This window comes from Nanorana parkeri, unplaced genomic scaffold, assembly GCF_000935625.1.
Source record: "Nanorana parkeri isolate BGI_ZX_2015 unplaced genomic scaffold, ASM93562v1 scaffold148, whole genome shotgun sequence".
NCBI classification, from domain to species: Eukaryota; Metazoa; Chordata; class Amphibia; order Anura; family Dicroglossidae; genus Nanorana; species Nanorana parkeri.
The window spans coordinates 684,000-709,542 of NW_017306416.1; the positions used below are offsets into that span (position 1 = coordinate 684,000).

Sequence of the window (25,543 nt, forward strand, 5' to 3'; positions counted from 1 at the left end):
AGTTATTTGGCTTTAACAGAAATTAACCAGATTTATGTCATTTTATGTTTAATGTTCATTTCCTTGCCTTTTTAGGGAAATTGCATATGTAAAAAAAAGTGTTTGATATTTAAAACCTAAACATATTATTTTTCAATTAATTCTTCAGTGTGTTACACATTTGGAAAGAGTGTGCCCTTGTGGCTTTGTAACTATCTAAATTGCATAGAGATTGGAGGCTTACACATCAGTCCCCACAATAGTGTCCAATGTATAAAGGCTGTGGGTGGTGGTGCTGCATTGTTACAACACTGTGTACCTCTTTTTCGTTTTCTTTTCTAACTTTATGTAAATGTCACAAAATTACATTTATTTTCATCAATTTCTATGCACCGCAGAGATGTGGTTCAATAACCAGCGGTGACATGAAGTGCACTGCAAAAGACTGCAGCCTGTCTGAATTTTTATGCAAGATACTGCAACCCACCTCAAGGCAGCGTTGCGGTGTAAACAGGGCACATAGAAAACAATTGTTTTACAATCGTTTTCTATGTGCACTTGCGTTGAGCCTGTGTAGATCTATGCAGATCAATGCAGTTCAACTCAAGTGGTGTGAACGAGCCCTGAATATTCCTATCTTGGTTATAACTGTAAAGAAGCCTGTGTGTGCTTCTATGGTATGTATGAGAGCTCTTAGCAACCTGCGATGCTCTGTCCAGCATCCCGCCAAGCTCACGGTCATCATGGGTTGCCAGGAGTTTGCCGGGACGCTCTGATTGGTGTCCCTCCCAGCTCCGGGCAACAAGTGATGTCTGTGAGCTGGGCCAGAGGTACACCAGCATTCACACACCCCCAGTAACATTTACCAACACCATCACCGCCACCCCACCTGGAACATGCACTACCAGCACCCCACCTCCGTTGGCGAAAAGTGTAGGGACATCCTTACTTACTAATAGTTTCATGGTCTTTTTTATAAAATGGGTGAAAGTCAGTTGTCATTGCAAAAGATGTACCTATTGGATGATTTTTCCATTCCTTTTCTGATGACAACTCGCAGGATAAAGAGGGCATTTCTCTCCAGTAATGACACAAACTGCAATAAAAACCTTGACCTGAGGGCAAAATAAATAATACATTTTTTTTTTTAAAAACAAGCAACTAATGATACACTTTAACATTGATCTTGCTTGCCCCCACTGTTTGATGTTCAAAAATTCCAGTAATAAAACTTTATACTTCTGCAAAACACTCCATTGGATGTTAGATCATACTATCACAAGAGGACCCACTGCAATCTGCACAGGGAACGTATGCAACCAATTAACAGTGCTGTGTTTTTTGGAATATTGGAATGGTATCCCAATGCTATTCCCTAACTATAGAATGTCCCTGCACAGCTCTGCATTGGATCCTCTAATGAAAGTTTGATGTAAACTTTCCTGGTGTATTCTGCAGTTTTATTTCTAGATAGCAAAAGGGAGTTCACAATAATAGATAGAGGTAATCAGGGTGGGGTGCAGGATAATAAAAGGTAGGTGCATTGAAGGGGGAAGCACACAACAAATGTAGGAAAGTTGAGGAGGGGGACCAGCAAAGGGCTGAGGCAGTAATGGGTTGGGGTTTGTCCACAATTTGCAACAGAACCCCTACATCTGAATCTGCATCATTTGTCTGAAAGAGTCCCTTGTGAGGTAGAACCTTAGAAAGAAGGGCCAGAGTATTGCCTGTGTTGGGAATACTGAGAATATAGCAATGCTTTGGTTCACAGGTGAGCACATACAATTTTGACAAGAATGCATCATTGCACATAAGCTTACATACAGTATACACAATCTTCAGCTATAAGTCATCACTGGGGCACAGATTCAAGGGTAAGGCGACATTCCTGACTTTCTAAGATAACATGCTTCATGTCAAATGGTTTGTCCCTCAGGTATAATTATGTCACCATGGCCTTTCTACAACCACCAGAAATGAGAAATGTGACAAGCCATCTCTTTCCCTGAAATTATAAGTTGAACTTTGGACACATTCCTCTTTTTTTGCTCATTCTCAACTTTGTTATATACTTATCACTCTCCTTCCCTGTAATTTTTGTCTGCCAATGTCTGCCCATCAAGCATGCCACCTCATGTATTATTGCTTGTCAGAAGGACTCCTTGTAGAGCTCTAGAGGTTACAATACCTTTCCAGTGGATAAAACAAGAAAAATGTTGTGTCAGGAAAACTATATTGACTTTGAGTCAATTTTAATCTTTGTTAAGTATATGAGTTGATAAAATAATGTTTTATTTCTTTTGTTTTACTTTCTACATACAACATTTATTTTGAATAAATTACCAATTTACAAAGGGTTCCCAAAGCACTATGGGGTCACCTAAAGAGATAACAGAGCAGCTTTCTTTCTTTTCCCTTTGTCTAATTGAAACCTCCAACTCAGCTCTCTGATGAAGGAGGAGTTACTGCTGTTATGACTTATACACACTCTGTGAACCACGGGTATCTTTAAAAAAAAAACTTAACCCGATTCAACTGATTAAAATGTTTATGTGCCCCCCCTCTCCATAAAGTAAGGGTTTAATTTGTGTTTACTCTAAGGGTCATCTCATGCAGTATACTCACCTATCACCTTTCCTCATTCTTTCGCCCCACCAGTTTTCGTATTCAAGGCTGGTCCCAGTAAGCTGCAACTCTTCTACAGCCCTGGGGCCACTCCCTCGCTGTCGCCATCATGTACAATGCAGGATCAGTGGTCTTTCATTGTATGTGAGGATGTCAAGGACCTGTCCACATGCGGGGCAGGAACGGGAGTGGAGAAGAGCATTGGCTTGCTTGAAAAGCAAGAAATATACAGGGTTATTCACAAAAGGGTGAAAAGTTTGGAGAAGGCAGGAGAAGTGAACAATCCAGGACAACATAGCTGAACTGGAAAAATTATCCTCTGCAGCTAGCTTCCCAGTTCAGCTATGTTGGTCTAGATTGTTCACTTCTCCTGCCTTCTCCGAACCCTGATAAGGTTAGTATACCTCTCTATTATTTTCCACTAGACTACAACCATTTGATCCTGCTGCACAAGAGAAGGGGAAGGAGAAGTCAACCAACTGTGATTTTTATAAGCAGGGAGCTTTACGTTTGCCAAAATGGTGTCAAATGCAAAACTAAACATTTTATGGAAAATGTAACTTCAATGTCATTTCATGCTCATCCTTATCAGAACCTGTAGAAAGAGGGATCATTGTATACACAGGAGTCCCAACCATACAAAGGATTATATTTCACCTCAGCATTATGTTGTAAAACATCAGGGTGGCAAACTTGCAGATTTATTCAGTTAAAAAAAAAAAAAAAACTAAAAGCAACAGAATTTGTTTCATTTGTAAGGTTTCCTAACCTTGCAGGTTTCCCAGTTTTATAGTCAGCAAAATTGTTCCGCAAAATCACAATAGTTTACCTAGTTAATTTGAAATCACTTGGCAGCCCTTGTAAAAAGAGACAGAATTGTTAGCAATGTACCATTAAGGGAGATCATAATATATACTGCCAGGTGCACATAACAAATAGAATTCTGTGTGATTTTTTTCTTTACAATTAAGGAGCATATTATTTCATGGGGAACAGCAAAACACATTTCAGCAAATTCCAATCCTTCATTTCATTAATAGCTAGACTGGTTTTAACATTTTAGCACTTTCTCCATAAATACCCTGTCTTGTTATAATTTTTTGTTCACTTCAGTCAGACCTCATATTAATCTACAAGCACACCATATAGCATTTTCAATGTTTCTCTTCCTCCAAGTTCTAATTGAGTTAACTACTCATTTACTTACCTTATCACTGCTCCCACAGGCTCCAAGACTGGCACCTATAGCCTCTTTCTCTTTTACAAACCTTCCCCAGACATTAATGAACAGTTAAGCCTAGCAGTGTTGCAGTAGCCACACTGCAATGGGGAGTTTTTTTTAACTTCCCTGGAGACAGGCCTTTAATGAATTTCCTAAATGCAAGCACGTTACAAGTTTTGCTTGGTATCAGCCTCTTCCAGTCCCTACAACAGAGCTTGGCCTGGGAGAGGTAGAAGCAGTACTGTACAAGGAGACAGTCTGTCCATGAGCTGAGAAGAAGTATTCTGATAAATAAGAGTGACATAGAGATGAGCTTATCACTGTGTTGCTTTTCCTTTCACTAGTCTAGTCACACATTTGGGGCTGGTTTATGACACCTTGGGCTCAGAGGACGGGGGTTGAATGCTGCTGGCCATCAAGACTGAGGACATCTAGTGGCAGAAAAGAAGCACTGTGGGGGACAAATCCAGATTCAATTTAGTATTGCAGCAGAAGCTGCTTTTTATTTTACCTTTCAATTGGCTATTGTTTTTTCTTTTTCTAACAAAGTAAAAAAACGCATTGATAGCATTGCTATATAAAGCCAATCACTTTCTATATCTACAAAAAACTGAAACAAGACTAAAGTCCTAACTTCTTACAGGCCTTGGGGCTGTGTACATTTAGTATACTTCGCACAGGATTAATCACAGTACATCGCCGTGGCACTTATCTATGCCTGCTCACAGTTTGGGGAATTCGCTGTACCACGTATTGGATTAACATAGCACTTAAAGTTTTCTCAGCGTACCCAGGACGCCTGCAATCTATAAAGTATTTGACATACAGCAGATATATTGTTATCAAGCCACTCTTACAAATTAGTCTTGGATTATCTCGGTGCCTAGAGGATCCACCGCAGCCTTCCACCGAGGGGAAACGGTTAAAATAAATCAGCTTTTATTGGGTTTAATGTGGTTTGAAGCCTGTACAAGGGACCAAGTGTTTAATTCATCAGTAATGCAATTTTCTCCACAAAACAACCTGTTTTGCAGAGTCTGATTATGCGCTCGCCCATACAGACAATAGCGAACGGAGAAATCGGCTCTTCTTTCGTAGAACTAATGCTTTTATTTTAGCTCCATTGAGCAATTCATGAAGCTTTGCCTTTTTTTCTCAGCGTCTTCCACTATATTCCGATCTGAGCATTTATATGAAGGTGAATGAGGAACGTTCATGGTCAATTTAAATAAAGCAAGATATGTGCATAAATTAGCGGGAAGCAATAGGTGGAACTGTCATAAGATGGTAATTTAAATGTGAGCAGGGAGAATTGAAGTCCATTGTGACTTATGTGTACCTAATTGATTAGTTTTTTAAGGGAATATGAAATGGTTCTTTTTCAGAGAATATACAGCATATATATAACTTGAAGGGTTGTACTCATGCATGTGGGGTGCGTGCTTTCATGCTGTTCCCGCCAAATTCTCACTCTGCCATCTGCATGATGCAACTGGAAACGTGATTCGTCGGACCACATTACTTTTTTCCAATGCTCGACTGTCCAAACATGGTGTTCCTGTGCGAATTGGAGACGTTTTATCTTGTTACCTGCAGACAGCAAAGGTGTTCGAACAGTCAGTCCAGTCTTTAAACACTTTAACAACAGCTGCTCTTGAACATTTGACAAATTCTGCTGTTTTGCTGATACTCGCTCCATGGCTCCGAGCACCAACAATCATCCCACGTTCAAAGCTTGTTAAATCGCGTTGTTTCCCCGTATCTTCAGAAAAAAAATCACTTCTACTGTCGTGGTAAACGACCTGCTTCCCAATTTATAATGGCCTGGCCCTCTTGCAACTTCAGCGCAAAAATTATAGCTAATTTGCCTACAAACGTCAGGTGGTCATAATAATCTGGCCACTCAGTGTATATATATATATATATATATATATACAGGTGAAACTCGAATAATTAGAATATCGTGCAAAAGTAATTGCAGTAATTGCTGCAAAAGGGGCCCAAACCAAGTACTGAGTACATATGCATGCTTGTACTTTTCAGAGGTCCGATATTGTTCTATGTACAATCCTTGTTTTATTGATTGCATGTAATAATCTACTTTTTTGAGGTTGTGGATTTGGGGTTCTTGGGGTTTTCATGAGCTGTAAGCAATAATCATCACAATTATGACAAATCACGGCTTGAACTATCTTGCTTTGCATGTAATGAGTCTATCTCATATATTAGTTTCACCTTTTAAGTTGCATTAGTGAAATAAATGAACTTTGCACGATATTCTAATTATTCGAGTTTCACCTGTGTATATATATTAAGGATGCACAGACACCGATACTAGAGTGCCGAGTATTTGGGCAGGCAAATGCAGTGTCGTAGGGCAACATGGAACGAACCGGCTTCCCAGCAAATCAGCACTGAGCCGGCCAAACAACGTGGAGCCAGCTTTCTGGCCAATCAGGAACTCGGGAGTCCGGTAATGACCTATAAGTGTTACTGAACTGCAGCAGAGAAAAATGAGGTCTCCTGCCCTGCCAAACAAGACTGTGCATGCAGAGTACACTTATTTATACTGGCTAAGGCATATAAGAGTGATGTGAACAGAGTTTCAGTATCTATTGAGGACATGATACTTAAAGTGGCAACAGAAATATAGCTTCAGAAGCCCTAAGGAGAACACACAAAACAGCACTGCTCTTCCATGGTTCGGGGAAGGAATGAGCTGGGTTCCTGCCACTGGAAGCACATCCCAGCTCCAGTGGGATGTGCTTCCAGTGCCCATACAAAAGCTGGCCGCACATTGGATTCTTCTGAAAGCTTGTGCCATATCGCCTGTTTCCTGCCCAAGTCCGCCCTCTGATGTGTTTCACCCAAATATAGGCTTAGCCCGTAGTCCTTAGTTAGGATGAACCCATGATTGGGTTAAATGTGTCAGAAGGGACAGACCTCGAGCAGAACTTCATTGATGTACTTCATTGATGTGATGAACTTCAATGAACTATTCCTGCAGAATCCAGTGTGCGGTCAGCTTTTCTTCCATTTGTCTCAGCAGCCCTAATTTTTTTTTTCTGGTTTGATTCAGCTGATTCCAACAATGTCTTTCCTTCTGTATATAGAATGCACCATAGAGAATGATTAATAACCAGGCCTCTTTTATTCTCTGCAGTTGTACCGATTTTGAATACCTCTGTGGATAGAGAAACAGATCAAGGAAAGAGGACAAACTGTGGCACTCTGAGACGCTTTAGGAAGGAAGGCAGCAGTGGGATTATACAGGGAAGAAGTAAAGAACAGAGAACAGCTCTGAGAGTATCATGGATGTCTTGTTTTATTTCAGAAGGGCAGTGGTTGGAGTAGGAGGACATTTCCACGTGGATCCCCTACTCCCAATGAGCCTGATCACAGTTACATCATGTGCATTGAAATTCATGTAGTACTTTAAGAAATCCACATCCATTTTGTTATCTTACAGGAAAAAAAGGGAATTACCTTAAGGGATATGTTATACCCACCAAAAGAGCAGTGAGACAATTTATAAGTGTTGACATTACTTCACATCATAAATATACTTGTACATACCGAGATTCCATTGGGACATGGACTATGTGGCCTTGATGGGTATACAATTAGACAGAAAGGATGTTTTACAACTCTCTGCATACTTATATATTCTCACTGAATCTGTAAGCCTGCACACTTTTGACCAACTTCTTGTTTTAATATCTCTGTAACCAATTTGCTGCATGTGTTGTCAAATGTTTTCCTGCCCAGATATTATTAGAAGAACCTGAAGCTGAATTCTAGGCATAAACAAAAGACAAAAGTTAATGAAGCTCTGTATTGATTAATACATCATTAAATGCATTTTTCAAATTCAAGCAGGTGTTTGACCTGGTATCAGTCTTTCTGGGATCATTAGTTTATGTACGGCTAAGAAGCATGCTGATAAGCGTGGGAGCAGAGTGACAGAGAGATTAACTCATCACTGTGCTGCTTCCCCTTTCACTGTCCAACCAAAGGCTGGGTCCATTGGTAGTCTATTGGTAGTGTGTGTTAGCAAAAAGGAGTTGGAAGGTGGAATAGGTATTAAGAGCTCGATTCAGAGATGTTTATGTAGGGGAGTCTCTTTTTTCCCATAGAACTGGTACAGAGTGTCTGGCTACTATTGATGCATGGGTGAGAAATACCCACATCTCACAGGGCCAGCATTCAACCCCTATTACCAAAAGTTCCAGCTTAGCAAGCATTAAAAGTTTTAATACCATAGCTGGGAGGGTAATGTATTTTATCTATGCCCAATTTAAACAATTTAGCCACTCTCAGTTTTTGCTGCAGTGTGCATCAGTTGAATGCCATGACTGCTGCATTTGTCAAATATGTTCCTCCGTTAACCACCCTGCAATAAACACACGGACTGAGCGACATGGTTTTAAATGGCCACAGCAGCCCTTTATTAACCAAAACAACAATTAACAGTTACCAAAAGTAATAATCAAAAATAATAAATATAAATAACAAATAAGGGTGGGCGAGACAACCTGCTTCCTCCCTTGACTTTCCGGAAAGAACACCGATTGGCTCTTGCATCTCCTCCCCGACACCTGACCCCAACCTCTATTCAGGTAAGATCAACTAATCCATGCTTTATTTAACCCCTTCTCCAGGCACTAATCCTCCCCTCTTCTCATTATCTCGGGGTTTGTCTTTTGAAGTAAACTGATTACCATACAACTTATCAGGTTTAATTTTACTGAAGTCATATTGACAAAAACAACTCCTTTTTGGTTTCAAAGGGCCATCCCTTTTATTGTAATTAATTGTACACAATAATGTTAATTATATTTTTAAAATAAAAAAAAAGTAAAAAAATAAAATAAACTTCTTCCTTATTTAGAAGGATTTCCAAAAATACTTCTGGTTTTCGAAAAGTGCTAAATTTCTCAAGCTGATTATACAGCTTAATATGAAGTGCACTGAATTATATTTAGACAGAGCACCACACTAAGCAAGAATAAATGTGATAAGTGTTGAGGAAAGCAGTTTGGAGGATTACTTTTCAAAGCTTTAATCATTTTATTTCAGATGTGAAAGAAATATACTCTGCAATTATGAGGAGAACAGAATGGGGATCTATGCACATTTAAATCATATGCATCAAGGTTGTTTTGTTGGCTGCATAAGAGGGGAAAAATACTTCCTTTTTAGCAAGAAATCCATAATTATTTTTCAAATGTTTGAAATGGCAACCGTCATTATTTTTTGAAGTAATTGCATTGTATTTAACTTTATGCTTCATTGGTGCCGATTTGCAGAATATGAGAGAGCTCCATGAGATATTCTGAAATGAAATGTATTTAGCTGACATCTGAGTTGGCCTCACATCAGTGTGATCTAGGTCAGGGCTGGATTTCAATCATCCACCCCCTTAAGGCACTTTTACATTGCTATTCCTATTACCATTGATCTCAAGGGCTTCACAGTTCCTTATACCTCAAAAATTATATATATGTATCCTCATATCTGCTAACATTTGACACCCTCAAAAACAGGACAACTTTAAATTTCTCCCCATTTCACATGAACTCCTTTCAGATCATCAGTGGTGTAGTAATAGTCATAGCAGCCCACATGGCTGTGATGGAGCCTAGGGTTGGCAGAGGTCCCCATTTAGGGTTGGGATAGGGGGGTTGGGGGGCTTGGGCCACATCAAACATAGAAAATCTGTATGGGTGTGGAGATAACACAAGTCCAACACTGTATCATTAAGGACTATAGAATTGCTGATGACAATGACCCTGTTCCCTGGACATTACAGTGACTATACAGTGCAAAATGTGATGCATGTAATTCAAGAGAGCAATGGAGAATCCTTGTAGCAAACACCAGTGGGTGCCTACTTCTACTTTATTAACTCTACCCTGCCACCGCAGTCTGACACTTTACCTCTCTAACCCTAACCCCCAGCCTACCCCTCTCCTGTAACATGCACCACAAGCACCTAAACTAACTCCCCCCCCCCCCCCCCCACACACACACACACACGATAATAGGCAAAAAGTGTGCAAAAAGTCTAGGGACACCCCTGATCACATGTATACACCTTCCTGCTTCTAACAAAACAGAGTTTGGTGCATGAGTACCCAGTCACCAGGCTTAAGTATTGTCACATGCAGTATAGGAAGAGAGGAGCATGTCTTTCCCTATGCAATTATCACCTTTCAGAAAGTCATTTTTTGTAGGGTTTTCAGGGTGAAAAATAACCTTCCATGGTACTTTCATTATTCTTTGCCTAGTATAATGTTTTTTTTAAAATCTAACAACAACAACAACAACAAAAAGTTTGATTTATTATGTACCTTGTGTCTAAATGGGCCCTTTACCAAATGTTTATTGCATATTAGACCACATGATTTTTTACATCCAGTGATTTTATCTTTAAAGCTGAACTCCGGGATATGCAATTATTATCTAAATACAAGAGTCATGTGTATTCTTTCTTTAATCTTGGTGAGCTTTGTGTATTTCTCCCAGATCTGTTTAATCCAGTGTGAGACTTTGCTTTGTACAGTTGTTCTGCCTCAACCACTGATTTATGTATTTGAACATTCATCCTGAGACTCATCTGTATGGATAGTATGATGGCCTACCTAGCTGATGGTGTCCACAGGAAGGGTCCAACTCACCCAAAGACTCAGAGTAGAATCCACTGTAGTCCATTCAGGTTTAAAAACACAGAGGATGGGATTCCTTGTCATTCTTAGTGGTGGAAAGACATTTATATCTGGAAGCTGTTTAACACCATCCTCTTAACACAGTGAGGGAGGACTTAAAAATAAATTGGGGAGCAGAGGCTGGAAGACTGTACTAATTCTCACAAAACAGCACCAGTGAAATGGTGGAAGATTCCAAGAATACAGAAGCTGTAGTAATGCTAATCTACCACTAGTTGTCAGGAATATACCATAACATAATGATATGTGATGAATACATGGCAGTGTGCTGCCACAGTGACTGTGGCAGCACAACAGCAGCTCCTGTTATCAAGACCTGTCACTGCCACTGTCTTTCTCTCCTTGTACAGGGTGACTGGTTTTGTATTCACCTCCTCCTGTAGTTTTCTGCAGGCAGCCTGTATTATTATTATTATTATTATACAGGATTTATATAGCACCAATAGTTTACTCTACACAGGCTACAATTTGGAAGAAAATATAGTGGGGCTTTTAAGGTGCAAAAATTAGTATTACATACATTTAGAATAAAGATTATCTCAATTTTAGTATACATATATACAATTCCATAAGCATAAAAACGGTAGTCTCATATTGCCCCAACCACATTGTCCAAACACAGACCCCCAAAAAGGTGGAAACACCTGATACCCAATTACAGTATCAACATTTGCTTATTATGGTCAGTATATGCAATCCATTAAATATGGTATAGCTTTGGAGTGTCCGTGAGGTTCCCAACACGTGTTGTCCTTGTGGGCTTCCTAAGGGGGTGGATGGGTTGAGAAAGTTCAAAACTGAAGAAAAAGCATAAAAGCATATACAAGCAAAATACGTCAGCACAGAGTAAATACTATTATGTCAAAGATAACAATTTTGACCACCTCGGGGAAGCAGCAATGCACCACCACCACAAAGGTATCACTGGAGTGATCTGTAGTAAAAGAAAAGACCTACGCCAGTCATCTGACTCAAAGCTCTTTTATTAAGATGGGGGCAGCTAGACATCAAAGTATACATACTTACTGTATGCTCTAGGACAGTGGTTCTCAACCTGTGTAACCTCAGGACCCACATATGTCCTTGGTCATTAAGTTGTGACCCAAGTCACACCGCACTGGAACGCATGGCATTGCGGTATCTTGCATTCCAGTGCGGGTGATCGCACTGTGGGATAGCAATGCAACACACCTCCCACAGCAGAATGCACGGCAGGTGTGATTGCGTGGTGAGGTGCGTTAATCGCCCTTAAAAACACTGACAGACACACACAACCACAGACACAATCTCACACACTCACAGACATTCTCAGCCAAACATACACACTCCAAAAAAAAATCATTTTTGTTCTTTTTTTAAGATCCACCCAATTCTCCCTAAGAACTGGAGTGGATCCTCAGCCTGGGGTCTAGTGTGGGCTGCTGTGTTGTGACGAAGCTCCATCCATATGTGCATTAGTTGTACAGCTCCCTCATGTGCCCTGTAGAGGTGCTGGGAAACAGAATGTGATGTCACTCTGCTCCAGGCAACTCTACAGGGCGGTGTAAGCAATGCTTGTCTGGATGGAGCTCTCTCACTACAGCCCCATCCCACCCCCACCTCAAGCTTGCACTCTGCACCGTGCAGCATATTTTGAATGGCTGCTTGGCATGAGAACTGACAGTGCTGCGCTAGGGGGAGGCTGAGTAGCCTCTCACCTAGAAAAGTGGAAGGGATGTGGTGACCCACTTTTGGGTCATGACCCACCAGTTGAGAACAAAGGCTCTAGGAGGTGAAAGAGAGCTGAGTATCACTGCTGCTATATAGGAATCTACCAAAGAAACTACAACACACACTAAACAAGGTAGTCCAAGCAGTGAGCCCTCCCACTATATCAGATTGCACAAAGAAAGAAAACTGGCCGATGACCTCCAATATACCCCCAATATTCCATCCCTCTGTTAAAAACTCCAATAAACACACAAACTGCACAACATGGATTTTAACAGCCTCAGCAGCCCTTTTATTAAACAAACCAACTTTAACAATAACTACTAATTAACAACTGTTGATCTGAGAAGGGGTCTTTGGGTGCCCAACAGCCCAAATAAGGCCTGTCCTAAAAACTCCTCCTATGCCCCCAGATGAACCCCAACCAACATGAGGACAGTCACTGCTCCCAAGTTCCAAGGGGCCAGGCCCCCCTACAAATACTGCCACCAACAGGGGGAAGCACCCATACCAGCTGATGCCCCCTCCCATTTGTGTAATTGACTCCGATTTTCAGACCCCCCCCAAAGACCCCTTAACCCATCAAGCTGCCGTGACATGAAAAGAACCTTGCAACCAAGGTAAACCACAAAATTCAGGGAGGACGGGTGGGACAACCTGATTCCTCCTTCAATTTTCCAGAAAGAACGCCCCTTAGCCCTTGCAGTTCCAACCCATGTGGCTCCTCCCAGACACCTGACCCCAACTTCCAATCAGATAAGAACAGCTAATTACCATGTTATTTTTTAACCCCTTCTACAGGGACTATTCCTCCCCCCAGTCATGTAGTCCCTGCGTTTAGTCTCTCTGGGTCTGTCTTTAACTACTCTACACATACCAAGACTCGGTTCTGACAGCTCAAAATAATTTACCAATACCATCCATGGACCAGGTGTCTAGCATACAGAGGCTGCTTACACCAAAGTGATGATGTCACTGCTCCTTTACAAGGTGATAACTGTATTTGGAAAGGCATCTGGTGCACACAAAGTGGATTTATATCCTTTTGTGACTGAGGAAATACATATGTATGAACATTTTTGTGCCCAGAGTTTAGCTTTGATTTAACAGTAACTCCTTAAACTGAGTAAACATTCCTGCCGTGACTATTCCCTGCCCAGCATGCGATCCACCATGTGTTTTCCAGGTCTACATTGATTGGAAAAGTAAAGTACATTTTTAAGTAAAACATAATTGTGTTTTAAAGGCTGAGATTTACTTCCTCTGATTTCTTAAATTGTTTTTAGATTTGCGCTGCAGCATTTATGGCAGCGTGTAAAGTTTTGAATCCGCCGAGGCCATTTACAGATTATATAATCTGCGAAGAACAACAATATGTTCTTTGAGATATGGGTGAGCTGGGGTTTTACCGGTTTAAGTACTGCTAATGCATCGCTGTGCGAAACCTCTTAAGTGCCGAGGGTTGCAGACAATCAATCTTCTTTGTTTTATGCGAGCGTGGTGCAGTTCCTTTTAACAACACTTTATAATGTTGCATAAGGCGCACACAGGCAACAAAGCGCGCCGACGACCGCCTCTAGAGGACTTATCTAGCGTGCGCACAAGCAAGCCGTTTGCATGTGATTAACCTAGCTGAGGTTCACGTTTGAGTCACCTTGTTATATAACATGTATCCTCTTACGTTGTTGCTGAACCCAGGCAGATGTAAATAAAACAACATCTAAAGTACTGTATATGTAAATCCCAACAATGAACTTTGAAAAAGTAGAAAAACAATGAAAAATGCTTTGTTGCAGGTGCAAAAAAATACCTGTTGGTCCCTCCAGTAATCCAGTGAGCTCTTCACTTCCTGTGCATTCTGCGGTTTTATCTTAAAGCAGGACTCTGGGCAAATCGAATCTTAACCCTTGTAGGTTTGTGGGACAGGAGTACATAACAATCTCTTCCTCATCTCCATAAAATAAGAGGCAAGTATTCTGTAGTTCACAGGGGCAAACTGGCCAAAGTTGATAACATTGCTTAAAGCAGAACTCTGGCCAATCCAAATATTTACCCTTGCAGCGTTGTCACCCTAGGACAGGACTACATAACACCTTTCTCCTCATCTCCATAAAATAAGGGGAAAGGGTTCTGTAGTTCACAGGGGCAAACTGGTCAAGGTTGATAAGATTGCTTAAAGGAAAACTATGAGGCTAGTGAAAATCACTCATCCTCATAGTTCAAGCTGACGTGTGACGATGAAAATGTCACTAAACGTTGGCTCAATAGATCGGGAAGTGAGCGAACGCATACCGCCGCTCGCTCACTTCTCGATCATCTCCCTGCAGAGAGCCGTGACTGTCAGTCATCTCTCTCTGCAAGGATTCCCCCTCCCCGCTCCGATCCTTCATTGCTGACTGGAGGAACAGATGGGGGTGGGAGCGGGTACAGTTGGCTCTGCCTCTAGATAGGCAGAACCCTCTGTCACCCACGCAGCTCGACAGTAATGTTGGGATCCGTCCCGGCTTCGGCGGTCTCAGTATACCGAGAGCTGTAGCCCGTGATATACAGAGCTTTGGGTCACGGGAGGATGCTAGTATATGTCCTCCTGTGACCCTTAAGAGAACTATGGGGAAAACACTTACATATCCCATAGTTCTCTTTTAAAGCAGAACAAGGGTTAAGTATTTTTTTTTATCTAGGGAGCTAAAAAAAAAGTTATACTCCCCCAAACCATGATCCCAGCTGGTTCTTACACCTCTCCCTTCAACCTTGCTCCCCCTCCGCTCTGTGAACACTTTGCTTTTATGTTATGGAGATCAGGAGGGGGTATTATTTAGTCCTGTCCTAAAGTGACAACACTGATGCTCCATAGATACAGTAAGTGAGTGTTGTCAATCTAGGACAGGAAGTGTTACTGGCAGGATCAGATCGTGTAAAAAAACCTGAAAAAAGAAAACGAATGCAGCCACCACATTTAAGGGGAGGTTGTTATATATTACAGTGTCCTTCTTTAGTGTGTTGCTTCTCTTTCTTTGTCCAATCAGCAGACTGAGGGTGGGTTGGTGACACCACTGTTTTCCTTAATGCAACTGAAGCCATAACATTTTATCTTTTTTCGTTTTAGATGGAGTGGAGAGGGATTAGAAGCACTGTGAGGTTTTTGTTGTTTTCTGTGTTCCCATTAGTAAGATTCACCCTCTCTTTGTGCCCTGGTGAATGTTATCCCAAATCCCAAATTTTTGGCTGTCATCAGAACAATAGGAACAGATGGGATCTTTACCAATGGGGATACTGGTTCTGGAGACCCTGCTGACCACCAGGGATCTCCCTATCTTTGTAGGGGTTTTTTCTCACTTCCTGTTCTTGTTATTAAACAGGAAGTAAAAGGAAATCTCCCCAACACAGAAGGTAAATGAAAAGTTGGCGGGTTATAACCGTCACTTACTCAGTCCAAATTATGAAAAAAGGTATGGAGTCAGTTCTACTTTAACTCTGAGAAAATGAAGTCACCCACCTGGCTGTGTTGTCTGGCAGAAGGGAATGAATCACAAACGTGACTGGACAGAATTACAAATCTGCTGACAGATAACACAACTAACACATTTAGGCGCACATTTAGCACACATTTAATTTAAAATGAGATCTATAGCTATTGTCACAAATGTATTTTGTGGTAAATGTTTTCTGTAGAGAAACATCATTTTTAGAAGTTATGACACATTTCGAATTCTAACACGAGGCAACCCATCCAATTCACTAAAGTGTATCTCCAGCCAAAACCTTTTGGCTAGAGATACACTTTAATTTATAACTGCAAAACACATATGTTTTGATGCAGTGAGTTATATTTATATCAGCTGTTTGTTTGGAGGCCATTGCTAATCAGAACTTAGGGCTGGTGCACACCTAGGCGACACCCCACCGTGCGGCAATCATGCACGATTCTGCGCGGATTGCCGCCCGGTCAGGAGTCGCCCAGGTGTGCACCAATCGCGCTATGGGTGCCATTATTTTCCAATGGCTCCTCAGTCGCACCGAGTGGATCCGCCTGTTCTTCTGAACAGCCGCACGTCATCTATCGCAGAAAAAAGGTACAGCGTCTGCGATCGTGTTCAGAAGCACGGGCGGAATCGCAAAAGGAAACCGCATGGTCTGCCCAGCGCGACTGGGGAGCCATTGAAGAATAATGGCACCCACAGCGCGATCGGTGCACACCTGGGCAACTCCTGCCGCACGGAATCATGCACGATTGCCACACGGTGGGGTGTCGACTAGGTGTGCACCAGTCCTCAGACCACATTCTCACTGAGCGTTTTGTAGCGCAATTTCCGCTCAAAAATCTCTCAAACATGAAGCTCAATGTAGCTCTTCCATGCATTTCAATGGAGCTGTTCACATCTCACAGCTCAATGTCGCCTGTAGCTTGTAGCTCAAGCTTGTCGCTTGAACATGACCTATTTTTCGGCGGATTTCGTGTAATTTGGCCCAATAGACTTCAATGGTGTAGCTCAATGTCGCACATTACCAGAAGTTTCACTTTTGCACAGAAATATAAGCAGGAAACAGGAAGAGGAATTATGTCACATAAAAGACCCCTTTTGATTGGATACAGCCCAATGTAGCAGCTACAAACTCCCTGTGGTAAAATGCGAAAAGAAGTGCTACGTAGTGCGTCAAAATGTGCACTGTAGCTCAAAGTTGCTCTGCTCAAATCAGCGCTGAAAGAGCACTTATTTTGTTGCAGCTCAGTGTGAATGGGGTCTGAGTGGGGTCTTAGTAAATTGTGCCTGATCTGCTTATAAAGGGTCTGTTCAGTTAATAAAAGGTCTAATAGCTAAATACAAAGTTGACCTACATGCATGTGAATTGTTTCACTGTCCAATGGGCAGCCAGCTAACACAAAAAGCTGCAACAGGAAAAAGTGATGTCCTGGGTATGTAGTATGGCAGAGGTATGTGAATCATAAACAAGGACCAAGAGGTGACACCCCTGTATTCTTGAGCGGTAATAGAGAAAATGGTATCAGCATACTGGCCGTGCTGTGTGGCATTGATGCCTCGATCACAAGCCTGGCTGAGGATACTTCACATACATGCAGTAGTACATACTGTATATAGAAATACATAGTACATGCATGTAATTCAACTGCATTGTCTGAAGTTCATCTATTAACACAGAAGAGAATGCATGTGTTGCTTTTCTATACTATGTTACAAATGTTTACAAATCTCTTCCAACAGGAAGCTCTTCTTCACGGATTATGGGAATGTGGCTAAGGTGGAAAGGTGTGATCTGGATGGAGGGAACAGAACTCGGATTATTCTCACTAAAATCGAACAGCCGACTGCTCTCACCCTGGATCTTGTTAATCGGTTTGTTTATTGGGCGGACGTTTACCTGGATTACATAGAAGTGGCTGATTATGAAGGAAGGAACAGACACACTATATTACATGGGAAGGAGGTAATCTAAACTATGGCTGAGAAAAGAAAACTTAAAACACATTTCCACTTTTGCAGTCATATTGAGATAACACATATGTTATATTTGTTACATGTTTCCATTTTCATAACTTTTGAAAAAAATAAATAAATAGAAAATGATAGCTTACATTTTTAGATGCTCTTTCTGCAAACTCCAGGACTGAAAAATCCTGCTCAATTCTACCTTTTGGGGAAGTTGGGGTTTTGCCTCAAATATTTAACCCTGTCTGTTCTGTGCTGGCAGATTTCATTGTCACTTGTGAACTAGATGAGCAGGACTATCTGTCCTAACAAAGGGTTAAAGATCTCAAGGCTCGGGTGGTACTACTTTGTATGTTAATGCATAACAATAGCAAGAAAAAACTGTCCCATAGTCTGCCTGTAGAGTCCTATGTATAATCTGGCTCCAAACAAACATCTAGAAAGTTAAAAGAGAACTATGGGGCAAGTGTTTTTCCCCATAGTTCTCTTAAAAGAGAACTATAGGGGTCAGTGTTTTTCCCCATAGTTCTCCTTAGGGTAATGGGAGGACACAAACTAGCGTCCTCCCGTTACCCTAAACTCAGTATACCACAAGCTACAGCTCGCGGTATACTGAGACGCCGCAGCCGGAGCGGATCCCGACTTAGATGACGGGATCCGCCCAGCTGCGTGAGTGACAGCTGGCTCTGCCTATCTAGAGGCAGAGCCAGCTGTACCCGCCCCCTCCCCCGTCCGTTCCGCCAGTCAGCGCTGGCAGATCGGAGCGGGGAGAGGGGAATCCAGCCCCTCCCCCTGTCACGGCAGAGAGCTGTGACAGGATCGAGAGGCGAGCGAACCCGGTATGTGTTCGCTCACCTCCCGATCTACTGAGCCGACCAGTGACAGTCTCATTGTCACAGGTCGGCTAGAACTATGAGGTGAGTGAAAAGCACTCACCTCATAGTTCTCCTTTAAGGGTCACGGGAGGACATATACTAGCGTCCTCCCGTGACCCAAAGCTCAGTATATTGCGGGCTCCAGCTACAGAAGGCATTTTTGAGACTTTATACAGAAATTAATTGCTCTGCATATATTGTTCTTGTAGATCTCCTCTACTTATCCATTTTTCACCATAGGCTCAGTCTAAATTGCCGAGGTTTGTGGCAGGTTCACTTTAAACTCTGTATAGCCTGATCAGCACAAAGCAATGCTGGCATCAGAGGCATATTTTGCCGAAATTGGAACCCCTATGGCTACCCTGTCAGCCCCTGTCTAAGCCAGATAAAGTGTGTCAGAGCTGCGTAGCACACAAATGAAATAAAGCTTGTTTTATGTGGGTACAAGTGCTACATGATTTGATCCTTAGTTATTTATAAGAATAATGTTGCATAAACACCAGCAAGGGCTCATGGTGTTCGCAAAGCTTCTAATTTCCTCTTGAAGATTAGCTAAACATCCTGTTTGTTTTATAAATGTATTACTCTGGAAAACCTGATCATTAGGAAAGGATAGGGGAGAATATGCTAAATGAGATCTGCTCTCAGAATTGTAATTTGCTAAAGGCAGCTTGAAATAATGATCTTTAACTGAGCACAAAATAATCAGTAAATTCACTTGCTTTGAAAAATGATATTGCCATTATTTTCTTTTTTTTTAATAATTTGAGTTTCTCGAGTACCTGTTCTGCAGGTAGGACATCAGCTATCAGCAGCTGTGCAGGTATGCAAGCATATGGAAATAGCAGTGTCTGCTACGGGCTGACAGATTTCACATATTACGGCCATTTTTGGTGCTTTTTATACAGTTTTGTGCAAAAGAAAGTACACCCTCTTTGAATTCTATGGTTTTAACAATTGCTCTAAGATCATTGCTGATGTATTGCCTCCTTGGCATTGTGTTAACACATACCTGAATGCTCCACACCATCAAACTTCTAAAACTTTGTTTTTTATTAGGGATCCACCAATACCGGTTTTTCGGTATCGAGTACGAATACCAATACTTATATATCGGAAATCGCAGATAGCAAATACCGATAGCGGTACTTTCGGTAGCATGGCGCCTGGACAATCAGGAAGCCGGACAGCATGTCAGTATCCGCTGCCCGGCTTCTTAATAGCCTAAGAAGCCGCCTCCATGCTGTTTGGCCGGCTCGATGCTGATTGACCAGGAAGCTGGCTTCCCAGCCATTCAGCATGGAGCCGGCTTACCGGCCAATCAGGAAGCCAGGAGATGGGTCCTGTGGCCCGGCTTACTGGTTGGCCAGGAAGCCGACTCCATGCTGTTTGGCTGGCTTAATGCTGATCAGACAGGAAGATGGCATCCCAGCTAATCAACATTGAGCCGGCTTCCGGGCCAATCAGGAAGCCGGGAGGCGGGTAATTACCCGCTGCCTGGCTTCCTGATCGGCTGAGAAGCTAGCTCCATGCTGTTTAGCAGGCTTGATGTTGATTGGCCAGAAAGCTGGCTTCCCAGCTAATCAGCATGGAGCCAGCTTTCCCAGAGGTGGGTCATTACCAACGAACGGGTCAAACGAACAAACGGAACGAATAAGAAACGAAAATGAAACGAACGTTCGAACGAACTACCACTAACGAATTTCGGAAACAGAAATTCGGATTCGTTTGCATTCGTTATATCTGTCATTCGGAATTCGGATACATCCGAATGTCTGAATTTACGAAAATTAGTCCGAATTTCGACTGCTACTTAAACCATAGAATTCAAAGAGGGCATACTTTCTTTTTCCCCATGACTGTGATAAATCCATGCTAAATATGAAAAAAAAGGATATCAAAATAAAAAAATAAAAAATAAAGTTCCAGCAGCTTGCAAAAAGGCCAATATATAAGTCCTTTCTTTTAAAAATTTTTTATCTTGACCTTTTTTTGGGGGTGGTAAGGCCATCTGTGCTCCCATTGGGGAGATTCACCCCTCTCTATTTTTACTGATGTCCATTGTCATCAGGAAAAAAAAATATGTGGAAATCCAAATTTGTAAAGTTGTGACCAAAAAGAAGAGGTAATGGGACAACTGTGTAAGAGGGGAATTTCCCTCACTTGGGGAGATTTCCTCCTACTGCCTGTTGCTCTCTGGAACAGGAATTGAAGGTAAATTCTCCCAGTGGTACATATGCACCAAAAAATACCCTGGCAGAGGTTTTAACCTTTCTCTACTCTAGCAAAAAAAAAGTTTTGGCTATGCCAGGGATAGGCAAACTCTGGCCCTCCAGCTGCGGTGCAACTATAATTACCAGTAGGCATTGCAAGATTCTGACAGGCAGAGGCATGATTCCCAGAGACAGATGCATTATTGGATTTGTAGTTTCCCCACAGCTGGAGGGCTGGAGTTTGTCTATCCCTATACATACACTTTAATTATTCTGCATCTGTCAAAACCTGATTTTTGCTTTCTTGGTGGACTGTACCCCTGGTTTTCCCCCGCTCTCCTAATCAAACATGCCAAATATAGTGCAGACCTCAAGTGCACACATATCACTTTTCCTCTCGGTGCCCTTGGCAATGTCTGTCTTTGTTTTTTTGTCTCCGGCTGCAAATGTCAGCTGTGTATTTAACTTTTTTTGCTGTAATATTCCACTCATAAGACTTCTCATTACTTAGTTTACCATGTTGAAGCATCAATGATTATTAGTTTGGTTTAGCAAGTTCTTACATTTATTTTTATTTTCTAAAGGTCAGTCAAGTGTACAGTTTATCCGTATTCGAAAATTATTTGTACGCCACCAACCTGGACAATGCCAACGTCCTAAAGATCAACCGATTCAACAATACGGATATACAGACTTTATTAACAATGGAGAGCGCCCGTGGTTTGAAGGTTTATCATAAACGCACCCAACCAACCGGTAAGAGCTTTGACTAGTACCCAACGCAACAAAATGAGCAGGTTAAACCATCAGTATGTTGCACTTGTAGTAATAAACCAAGTTTCCTATATAAGGCCTCTGTCGATGGGTTTTTGTTTGTGTCATATGGGTTTTGCATTCCTACACAAGTCTATGGGAATGCAATACCTGTCTGAAGCAGGTCATGTGTTTTTCAGGTGCCGGTCAAATACAGATGTCAATGAATTCTGAATTATCTTAGAAGCATCTGCAAATAATGTCTGACTGATGCTATGGACCCAAGCACATAAGCCCTTAGGGCTAGTTCACACTAGCCATAGTGCGTTCCGGCCTGATTGATGCCAGAACTCACTGGATCGCATTGCAGCCATCTCATTTTGTGTTGGGGCGGGAGGAGGAGTGGTGATGCATGCCCCCTGGCCACAATGTGATCGGCCGCACGGGAACGCATGGCACATGAAAACCTCTGGCACCTCCCTGAAATCAGAAGGGCACCTCTCAGAAATTATGTTTTTCAGGTTGGGATCCCTGCCTGCACTCGGTTATGGCCGGTGCATGCACTGCAAGTCATAACCCAGAGCAGGCCCACTTCACTTCAGTCATTGGTTGCTAGGACTGCTAGCATCCTAGCAACCAATGATGCCAAGAGTCAATTTCTTCTGCAGTTATTGGTTGCTAGGACCGCTGGGCAGTCCTAGCAAGCAGTGATGTCAAATGGGTTCCCTGTCCTCAGCAATACAGGAGGAAGGAAGAGTATCTTCTTATGTACTCTCCTGCAGCTTGCTCTACCTTCCAGCTCCTGCCTCTGGCCTACTAATAAAGAAGGAAAATAGGGTATGTGGGGACAGTTATATAAAGGGGCACTTTGATATGCACAACCAATGTAAGGGGCTCTCTCATAGGGACAACTAATAATTAAGTGTCCCCAGGAGGTTGCCCCCTTACATTGGTTGTCCCCATCAAAGTGCCCCTTTGCATTAACTATTAAAATATGGGGGCAATTGATGGGGACAATCAATTTAAAGGGACAATCAATTTAAAGGGACACTCTGATGTGGACAACTAATTATTAGTTGTCCTCATCGTAGTGCCCCCTTACATCAGAGTGCTCTTGTACATTAATTATGAAAGCAGGGAATTGGGACAACCAACATAATGGAGACAATTAATTATAAGTTGCATCTATCAGCGTGCACCCTACATTAGTTACCCTATCAGATTTTTGTAAACAATTTACGTATGTGCAAATGTGCCTACACACCTTCACAGTAATGTGTTGGCCCTCTACAACTGTCCCAGTTTCTCATGTGACCCTTTGAGAAAATTAATTGCTCACCCCTGGTATAGATATTTTCCATTATGTTAAGTAGGTATGTCCCGATGCAAGGCATTTGTACTTGTGAAAATGCCCCAGGGTGGAGCGCTGAGAGCAGGGGGCGTGGAGCTGTGACAGAGCAGCAGGGGGGGTGGAGCGCTGAGAGTAGGGGGCGTGGAGCGGGGACAGAGCCGAACACGTGGAACTGTGACAGGCTCTGTCACCTCCCTCAGCCTCTGTTCCCGGCCGCTGCTCGTTCTTGTCACAGGAGCTCTAGCACAGTGCTGTGCTAGAACTCCTGTGTTGGAGGTGACAGGGTCAATAAAGAGTACATGTCACCTCCAAATGATATCACACAGGGGTTTGTTATCCCCTGTGTGATAGCAATAAAGTTAAGTGAAAAAATTGTTTAAAAATAATACACTAAATAAGTAAAAAATAATAACTAAGTAAAAATGTAAAAAAGGTGATAAAGTAAAAATAATAAAATAAATGGAAATTAAAATGTTTCCTAAAGTAAATAAAAGTTGAAAAAAAAATGAAAACCAGCCCCGCTGCCCCCATCATCTGCATGCGAATAAACGTGCAGTGTTTTCAACCGCGATTGTGTGCAACCGCACAGGCAGGGCAGTATTGCGGCGTGAAACCATGCAATCTGCCTGGCACGATTGGGGTGCCATTAGAAAATAATAGCACTGGTGGCGCGATCGGCGGTGGTGTGCAATCCGTGACCGCAGGTCATTGTGCACGAAACCGAGCGGATGGCTGGGCGGTCACAGAATCGCACACCACCGCCGATCGCGCCACCAGTGCTATTATTTTCTAATGGCACCCCAATCGTGCCAGGCAGATTGCATGGTTTCACGCCGCAATACTGCCTGGGCGGTCCAACACGATCGCGGTTTAAAGCATGAATAGGTTAAATGTTTTATTGTTCTGAAACAGTCTTAAATTAAAGTTCTTCATAATCATAAAGAAACTGGCCTAAAATCATTAGTCTATTGTTTTTTTTTAAATGTTACCTGTCCCTTTAAGAAAAAGTATCTGTAATTGGTATCGGCAAGTAAATGGAGGGCAGTACTTGTACTTGGTCTTAAAAAAGTGGTATTGGGACATCCCTAATGTTAAGCTCAGTGGTCAGCTAATTACATCTATAATATGAGCAAAAATGTGTTTTCATTGGAGAGATATCCATTCACTTCCTGTTATGTAGACACAAAAGGAAGCAGGGAAATCTCTCCAGAGAAAAATCCCATCTTAGACAGAACAAGTGTCCACATTGGAAGATTCCACTTCTTTTCCAATGGTCACCAGAACATACTGTATAGAGATGGTGAATCTCCAACAATATAGCTTGGTATGGGTTCTAACCTCCCAGAACATAAAAAAAGTTTTGTCTTTAGATACATATGTAAAGATTTTTTTTGTAAGCTCCAGAGGTGAACTTAAAACATTCAGTGTGCTACTTGAAGTGAATATGTTTAATTCATTATAAACAGTTGAGTCATTCAGTGGTAAAATAAGATCCATTTTGTTGTCAGCGAGTCTCTCAAGCTAAAGAAAATAATGTTGATTTTAAAAAGCAATTTGCGCTTGATGTTGTGCCATGATTTCTTGCAGGCAGGAGTCACGCATGTGAAATCAGCGCAGATGGTTTGCCAGGGGGCTGCTCCCACATCTGTCTGCTCGGATCCAGCTACAAAACGCGGACCTGTCGCTGCAAGACTGGATTCAGCCTGGCAATCGATGGAAGGTCTTGCAAAAGTAAGTTGAACAATCACACGTTTGCGAACATAAGGAAGGAAACAGACCTTTGGTTGGTTTTGCAACTCGGAAGACAAGTTACCTTTGCCATTTGCTCATTTGCCTATTTGCTGCCGCTGAAAAACATGAAAAAAGTTTCCATAAACTAGAAGTTCTTTAGAAAACAGCGAAGCCAATTCTAATTATTTATGACATGAGAAGATTTTTATGGAGGGATTTTTGACTTTCAGCTCTTCGATGGGAGTTAATAAGCTTTTGGCTATACGTGCAACAAATAGCCACAACAGGAAATGAGAGGAAATCCCACCAAAGTAAGGGACATTTTTGGTGGTCAGCAGGGTCACCAGAACTAGAGTCCCTATTGGAGGATTTCTCATCTATTCCCGTTGTGGTGACATCATTTGGGATTTTCTTTCACTTTTAGTGATAATGGTCATGGACACAAAAATAAAGTGGACACAGACATCAATAAAATCCTTGAAAACCTCAATAAGAGCTGGCATAGAAAGTTACAGGTGTGGGATACATTTGTATTAAGCAATAATAACCTGACAGGGGTTTTAATTCCTCCCCATGCTATCCAAAACAAAAACAAAAGTTCGGGCTTCAGTTGCACTTTGACTACTGAACACCTACCCTCTCCTGATCTCCATAACATAGGCATGAATTGTTTTGTAGTTTAAGATAAGACCTGGGAGGGCTTTGGCTTCAGTTGCACATTAACATTCCCCAGTAAAATGTCTCTCTGCAGGAGACACATTTCTGCCAACAGGAGCCGGCCCTTTAAGAGGATCTCAATGTCAGAAGCCTTTAGTAGGAAGACTCCCAATCATGCAATTGGCTGTCACAGTAATCACATGGCCAGGAGCCCCCCCCCCCCCCCCCCCCTACTCCGCTTCCCACATCACA

At 42.1% G+C, this 25,543-nt stretch overlaps 1 protein-coding gene across 1 annotated transcript in view; it reads left to right on the forward strand.

Moving 5' to 3' along the window:
* Nucleotides 1-25,543, forward strand: part of LRP1B (LDL receptor related protein 1B) — a 1,026,358-nt gene that overhangs the window by 389,056 nt on the left and 611,759 nt on the right. The window contains exons 8-10 of the mRNA XM_018554232.1: nt 17,487-17,709; nt 21,384-21,555; nt 24,491-24,634. Of these exons, the coding sequence (XP_018409734.1) occupies nt 17,487-17,709; nt 21,384-21,555; nt 24,491-24,634 (539 nt within the window). The remainder of the gene's footprint in view (nt 1-17,486; nt 17,710-21,383; nt 21,556-24,490; nt 24,635-25,543) is intronic.